Here is a 7,107-nt window from a genome sequence, read left to right as displayed (position 1 = left end):
AGGTCAGAGAGGGCGAGAGTCGAAGCACAAGGCGAAGTACCAGAAGCTGTGTAGCGCGAAGGAGGGAAAGATGTGGAGGAAGAGAACAACCGAACATGGCGGATGGGAGGAAATATCCAGTGAACTTTTGGACGATAGCGAACAAAAGAAAAGTCAAGATGCTCCTGACCACGTTTCTGCTCTTCCCATGCTGCTCTAACAGAACTCGAGCATGCATTGTGCGTCTCCTCCCCCCCAGCTGATTTGTTTTCGCAGGATGATCCAGTAGCTTCCACCAAGGCTTCACCTCACCTTGACCCCCGTCATCATCACCCTCATCCCACGATGGCCCCCAAGGCCGGAGAGCTGGGCGGAGAGCCTGGGTCCGAGGATGTCCCGCATCGCATGCATGGCCGAGAGCCCATGCTGAGCAGCTACCAGAGGAGGGTCCGGCTCAACAACGGGATCAGCAGCAGGAGCAGGAGCAGCAACCGGATCAGGAGGCTGAGCAACCGCAGTCGCAGGAGCAGGAGCAGGAGCAGGAGCAGGAGCAGGAGCCGGAGCAGGAGCAGGAGCAGGAGCAGGAGGGGGGAAAGGGGGGGGGCAATCTACCCCTTGAGATCTACATGTACATCATTGAGTATTCATTCACCATCATTGAAAATTTAACCATGTGACCGACCTTGTTTTACATCTTAACCTTTCCATCGTCATCCCCTCCCCTCCCCTTCACCTGCTTACATTTCGTTCTCCCCTACCAACTTCTTCACCGCCTCCCCCATCCTGACCTCGTTTCTCCCCGCACACGCCTGCAGCCGCCTCGCCTCCTCCATCGCCTCTCCCTTCAGCTGGTATCGCTGCTGGAGCCTTCCTATCGCTCCAGCTACACACCCTCCCATGGCGATGCCGACGGTGGCATGCAGATCAACCTTCTTCTCCCTCGCCACCTCCATGACCTCCGCCACCATCCTCCTCCCCATCGTCTCCATCCTCTTGCACATGCTCTGCTCCTCCCCCGGCTTCGCCCAGGCGGCACAGCTGTACGTCTCGTTGTGCGAGTCAACCTTGAAGGCAGCTCGGAAGGAGGAGGCGACGCTGTCGAGGCGGGAGAAGAGGAGGTGAAAGAGCTCAGCTGCCTGCAAGGGGGTCAGCTGGGCAGTCAGCTGGGAGAAACAGGAGATGTCGAGGACGAGGACGACGGCCCTGCGGAGTCTGGTGGTGATCCTTCCTGTGCTGACGATCTCGTGCGCGATGTCGGGAGGGAACAGGTCGTTGAGGATGTGCAGGATGGCCTTGTTCTCTGCGCTGATCAGCTGGGACGCGCTCCACTGCTCCCTCTCCACCCAGTTGAACTCCTTGAGCGCCCTGTTGCTCATGTAGAGGACGAAGTAGGTGAAGATGATGGCGACAAGGGACATGCCGGGGATCCAGCAGTAGATCAGCACAACGGTCAGCCCGGTCGTGATCAGCATGATGATGGTGTGCTCCTTCAGCTGGCACCCAGCTTGGAGGAGGTTGCTGGCACTGAACACCGGGAAGAAGAGGAGGCAAGATCCCGTCGTGTTGATCCAGATGCCGCAGAGGACCAGAGCTGCGAGGAAGACGAAGTTGCAGAGGACGAGAGCGCGTTGCCAGAACACAACACACGAGTGGAGGCTCGCGGCAGTCTTGACCGACCCGGAGTGGAAGAAGCGGAGGTGGCTGAAGTAGGCCACGAGGCCGCAGAGAAGAATCATCAGCTGAACAGAAAAGCCCGCAAACTGCATGAAGGAGATCCTCCAGCTGACGTGGCGGTACTCCTCCACCTGCAAGATCCTGAGGTCCTTGAGGGCGTGAAGAGAGGAGAGGAAGACAACGCTGTTGCAGAAGATGCCGATGAGGGTGCGGGTGAACACGTTCATGGCTCGGCTCTCCAGGAAGCTCGCCTCCGTTGCCACGTCGGCGAACTCGCACCAGGTCGAGTTGACGTGATGGAGGGCCTCCCTGCTCCTCTTGCTTTTCTCGACAAGGTCCTCCTCTTGATCCTCCTGCAAGAAAATCCTCCAGGTCGTGTTGGAGTTGCTGGCATCCGACACGCTTGTTTCTGCATCCATCGCGTTTCCCGACGATGTCGTGGCGTTGGAGGCGCTGGAGGCGGTCTGCAGCGACATGGGGTGCTCCTCCTCTCGGCGAGGGATGTTGGAGGTCGAGGAGGAGTACAGCGACTCAGGATCCAGGTCCAGCGAGTTCTCCTCGTCCACCTCCACAAAGTACGCCGACCCCAGCTGGCTCTCACCAGCCTCACTCCTGTGATAGATGAGGCAGGTGCTCACGTCCTTCCTGAGGATTTCCACCAGCTGCTCTGAGCAGAGGATCCGCCCCGCCTCGCTCGCGTCGCAGAGCCTCCGACAGTCATGGATAGTGCTGCCGAACAGCGAGTAGAACCTCCTCTGGTGGCCGATCACCGCACCCGCCACCTCCCCCACATGGATCCCGACCTTGGCCCATAGCACCTCTCCCGACGGGGAGCGGTAGAGCTTCGAGCGCTCGATCAGCTGCTGAGCAAGGATGATCATCTTCTTGGCCGAGATCGACACGTACGCCGCATGGTTGACAGGGGCCTGGAAGGGACACGCAGCACGCGGACAAGCCACGACGTAGACGTCCTCTGAGTGGTAGTGTTTGAACATGCCGAAGGCGTCGACGAGCGAGTCGAAGTCCGAGAAGACCTTGTCGACGAGGTTGAACACGTCGTGAGGCCGCCGTGACACGTCCTCCGATGCCGCGGGAGAGATCCTGAGGTGCATGATAGTGCAGTGATCCATCGTGTTGCCGACAAACAGCTTCTGCTTCTCATGCTTCAACTTGGTGTGTAGGGACCTCGGGATCATGGTGCAGAGCAGCTGGAGGGTCTGCGCCGTCGAAGCCTTCAGGCCCTTCTCGCGCATGAACCGCTCTCGAGCCGCACTGATCCTCGAGTTGCAGATCAGGATGTTTGCGAGGGTGAAGGTGCCAAGCAGAACAACCACGTGCACCATCGAGCCCAGCTCATGGCCAACACACAGTCCACTCAGCACGTACGACAAGACCTCCGTCACGCACAGCCATGCGGCCGACTGGCCATCGATCCCCGCCGTCAGGGGGATGAAAAATCCGACGAAGAGGAAGACAGAAATGCTTTCGTTGGTCAGCAGTCGACTTGTACATTGCGCGTCCTCAAAGGAGAACACAGTATGGTGCTTCCAAGCTGTGTCCACTGGGTTGGAGTCCGAGCAGCTCCAAGTCCAAGGGACGCCATGCAAGTAGTCAATCGTCATGTTCACGTGCGGAGAGAGCATCATGGGGGTCTCAGATCTCCGGAGGTCCGCTATGGTTTTCCGAGCGATCTCCAACATGAACGCCAGGGTGTTCCAGACTGTGAAGAGGATGTCTTTGTTTCTGCTGCGGTTGACGTAAGGCTCAAAGGACGGCAAGGCCAGCCCTGCAAAGAATAAAATACAGAGGATCGAATTGGCGGAAAACAAGAATGCTTGTGCAAGACAGAGAAAACTCTGTGCTCGACATTCGGCACTTAACAGCAAGCTCACTGCAAACATACTATATGTACACGAGGTACCAAGCATGATCCTTTCAATGGTCTTCTTGTGGTACCTGTTGTACTGCAGTCGAAACGCAAGCTCGTCTGCCTCCTCGCACAGTAGAGGGATGCCGTGGTTGGCAAAGACCTGATCCCTTTGCCGCATTGTTGACAAGGTGATCAGAGGTTCAAGCTAACGGGCGATGCAAGCGTCTCAGCAGCGTGCATGAATTTGATTGGAAAGCTGTCAAGGAATTAATCCAAAGCTCGTCCATGGACCGGCATCTGTTGAGATTCGAGTTAGTCCCGCCTGCTGATCTGCCCAGGGCGGGAGGAAATGCCAGCAGCAGAAGTTGGGATTGGATCACAGGCTCAGCGGCCTTTGTGCTGGTGCTGAGAGTGGGAGAAGGAGAGTCGATTAGCCTTCGTGCAGGGTTTGGCTCGTTAAGAAGTGAATCCAGTGGCACTCTGAGCAGATGGGAAATACGCGTGCAAGCAATTATGAAGGAGAGGGAGGGAGGGAGATAGGGACGAAGATAGGGAGGGACGAGGGAGGGAGGGAGACAGGGAGGGAGGGAGACAGGGAGGGAGCAGAGAGGGAGACAGGGAGGGAGTAGAGAGGGAGACAGGGAGGGAGACAGGGAGGGAGACAGGGAGGGAGTAGAGAGGGAGACAGGGAGGGGAGACAGGGAGGGAGTAGAGAGGGAGACAGGGAGGGAGGGAGGGAGGGAGACAGGGAAGGAGTAGAGAGGGAGGGAGACAGGGAGGGAGACAGGGAGGGAGATAGGGGAGGGAGATTGGGTTGGGGAGGAGGGGAGGAGGGGAGGAGGGGGAGGAGGGGAGGGAGGGAGGGAGAGGAGCAGCAGGGGTAGCAGGGGGGGGGGAATGGGATGGACGCTGATAGAATTAGCAGGTCCGCGGTCATCGGAATGTTTGGGGTCGAAAAGAGGGGTGGGGGTGATGATAGTACCGGTATTTTCTATAATTGATAACCTGACTATGGTAGGGTACTGAAAATATTGCATGGGTCATGCTTTCTCTGGGTCTGGACCCACCCTATTTATAACTTTCTACCCCCCCAGCTTCTTGTCTACCCACCCCAATTCATTACCACCCACCCCTCGGTGATCCGGAAATTCCCCGTGAACACTACCACCCCCTAGATTGACCTATAGGACCCCTCATCTCAAGATCAAACTCCTCCCTCATCTAAATTATCTTTTACACCACCCCCCCTGCGCACCTTTTGCACCACAGATGCACCACCCCTAGCAATCTTCATCTAGAATTTCCATTTGGTGTACCTACTACCCCACCACTCCTCTGATTTTACTACCAAAGTACCCCTAGATAACTAACCCTACCCATGTCACAATCAAAAAGGCATCGTCTGACACTACCCCCGCACCCCAGAAGTCACCAAAAGTACCCCACCACCCGACACTTTCCAGCTATGGTTTACTACTGAAAGAGTCGCGTACGGTTCCTGCATAAGTGGAATCGAGTGTTTTCGAATATTACTACACGAACCATGGGAAATTTCATTTGAGGTGGGCGGATGTGGGGAAGAGGGGACCCGAAGGATATGAGGGCGATGATGTATGTTGATGGGGATGAGGGCCGCTTCTTAGGGGATGGCAGAGCGAGCGTAGGCGTGGAGGAGCAGGGAATGGGAGCAGGAGAAGCTGATCAGGGACAGAGACAGATTGAGGACAGGGAATGAGCACAGGAGCTGAAGAAGGACCAGGGTAAGGAACAGAATAAGCAGGAGGCAGGAGTGAATGTGTGCATGATAGAAGCGATTTAGGCAGCAGATATCGATCAACTTTCTACTTTCCTCTCTCCTCCCGTGCTCTCTAGCACGCCTTCGACTCGTTTTTGCCCAGCGCTGCCATGAGGACCGAGGGTCACGCGGGTGGTTCAGAAGCTGCGCTGGGCTAGGCGCTGGTTGTGCGGAACAACCTGAGCACCAGTGGAGAGTAACTTGAGGCCATGGAGACTGTGAGGAGGAAGAAGTCCGACGTGACTCGGATCTTCTGGCCCAAGGAGAGCGCAGAGCAGGGAATGGGGCTGCTGGTAGGATGGAACGTCCATTCTTTCACTGCCTGCGTCGCCCTGGTCGTAAGGGACGTGCACCTGTCTCTGTTGAGCAAGGCGTTGCTGGTCATGGCGCGCTCCTCCCGTTACTCGCACCTCTTCTTCGAGTGTGGGGGGCCGCCAGGCCTGCTAGGGGAGTACAAGGGGGAGGGAGGGGCGAGGAGACAGTCCCACTCGATCAAGCTCATCAGGCAGACGGCAAACTTCTGGCTGACGTTGGACAAGCACCTGAACCGACCTCGGCTCTGTGACATTCACTGCTGCGGCTTCCGCTACAGCGTGTTCTCCGTCACTGCGCAGTTCATCATCTACAGCCGCCCTTGCAACTCCAGCTACTTCTCCACCATCCCGTTCGACCCTGACCTGCGCGCCGACCCCCCAACTTCCAGCATGCCTCTGACTTCGAGAAGGCGCTGATGCAGATCAACGAGTCCTTCCTGGTTGAGCAGGTTGCTCCTCCTCCCCCTCCTCCAAGTCTTCCTCCTTCTCCTGGTCCTCCTCCTTCTCCTGGTCCTCCTCCTCCCCTCCTCCTCCTCCTCCTGGTCCTCCTCCTCCTGGTCCTCCTCCTCCTGGTCCTCCTCCTCCTGGTCCTCCTCCTGGTCCTCCTCCTCCTGGTCCTCCTCCTCCGTGCCTGACGCGGCCAGCAGGTGCTGACGGAAGTGATCGGGAGGCTCCAGAGCGGCTCGCTTCCCTCCCTGCTCCTGCGGGAGGTTGGGACGTGGGAGCTGGAGGCTCGGGCAGAGACAGTAGCAATGAGCCCCAACACACACGGGCTGCTGCAGTACCCGAGGGTTGAAACCATGCCCTTCAAGCAGGTCGCTCCAGGCAGCGGTGGCGGCGGTAGTGGCAGGCAGGGAAGCAGCGTCGTTATGATGCTATGGGCGCCGGTGGAGCTTCTGAACGAGCTGGCGGGGAACATCGGGTACGCAGGGGTCACCGGGATCATACACGGGATCTGCATCGCGATGCTCGTGTTCAAGCTCTGGCTGTCGCTCCTTCACCGCACCCTCGACCTTCCCATCCTCCCCTGCTGGATGCTTGCCGGTTTCGATGTGAACAGCGGGAATGTGAACAGGAAGGGAGACAACTACGTCCGTATCCGACAGATCTCCGCCCTCGGCCGACAGGTCCCCTCTCTTCCCACCACCCCGTGCCTTTCCTCCTACCCTCCTTTACCTCCCCTCGTCTCTTGCGCCATGTGTTTCCCTCGCTCCCTGTCTCAACTTGCCTCCTCTCCTTCCTCCCCTCTCTCCTTGCGGCTAGCCTGAGGACCTTCTGTCAGCTTCACCAGCGCATTGAGCTGCTCGCTGCCTCTCCTATCATGTCGCCATCTGCATGGACCCTGTTGCAGGTCACAAACGATGTGGAGGAGGAGGACGAGGACGAGGACGAGGACCAGGAGGACCAGGAGGAAGGAGGAGGAGGAGGAGGTGGTGGTGGTGGAGGAGGAGGAGGAGGAGGACCAGGAGGAGGAG

At 58.0% G+C, this 7,107-nt stretch overlaps 2 protein-coding genes across 2 annotated transcripts in view; one reads left to right on the top strand and one right to left on the bottom strand.

Moving 5' to 3' along the window:
• Positions 1–716: 716 nt before the first annotated feature.
• Positions 717–3,701, bottom strand: GUITHDRAFT_121936 (hypothetical protein; the record flags this gene model as incomplete). Its single annotated transcript, XM_005818810.1, has 2 exons — positions 717–3,439; positions 3,575–3,701. 2 exons carry the CDS (start codon positions 3,699–3,701, stop codon positions 717–719), a joined length of 2,850 nt encoding a protein of 949 aa, XP_005818867.1.
• Positions 3,702–5,527: 1,826 nt separating this feature from the next.
• GUITHDRAFT_149010 (hypothetical protein) overlaps positions 5,528–7,107 on the top strand; it is a gene marked incomplete at both ends in the record, with an annotated part of 3,984 nt that continues 2,404 nt past the window's right edge. The window contains 4 exons of the mRNA XM_005818809.1: positions 5,528–5,911; positions 6,022–6,081; positions 6,280–6,759; positions 6,915–6,983. Of these exons, the coding sequence (XP_005818866.1) occupies positions 5,528–5,911; positions 6,022–6,081; positions 6,280–6,759; positions 6,915–6,983 (993 nt within the window). The remainder of the gene's footprint in view (positions 5,912–6,021; positions 6,082–6,279; positions 6,760–6,914; positions 6,984–7,107) is intronic.

Source organism: Guillardia theta (assembly GCF_000315625.1).
Source record: "Guillardia theta CCMP2712 unplaced genomic scaffold GUITHscaffold_266, whole genome shotgun sequence".
NCBI classification, from domain to species: domain Eukaryota; class Cryptophyceae; order Pyrenomonadales; family Geminigeraceae; genus Guillardia; species Guillardia theta.
This window is presented reverse-complemented; position numbering and strand designations above follow the sequence as displayed.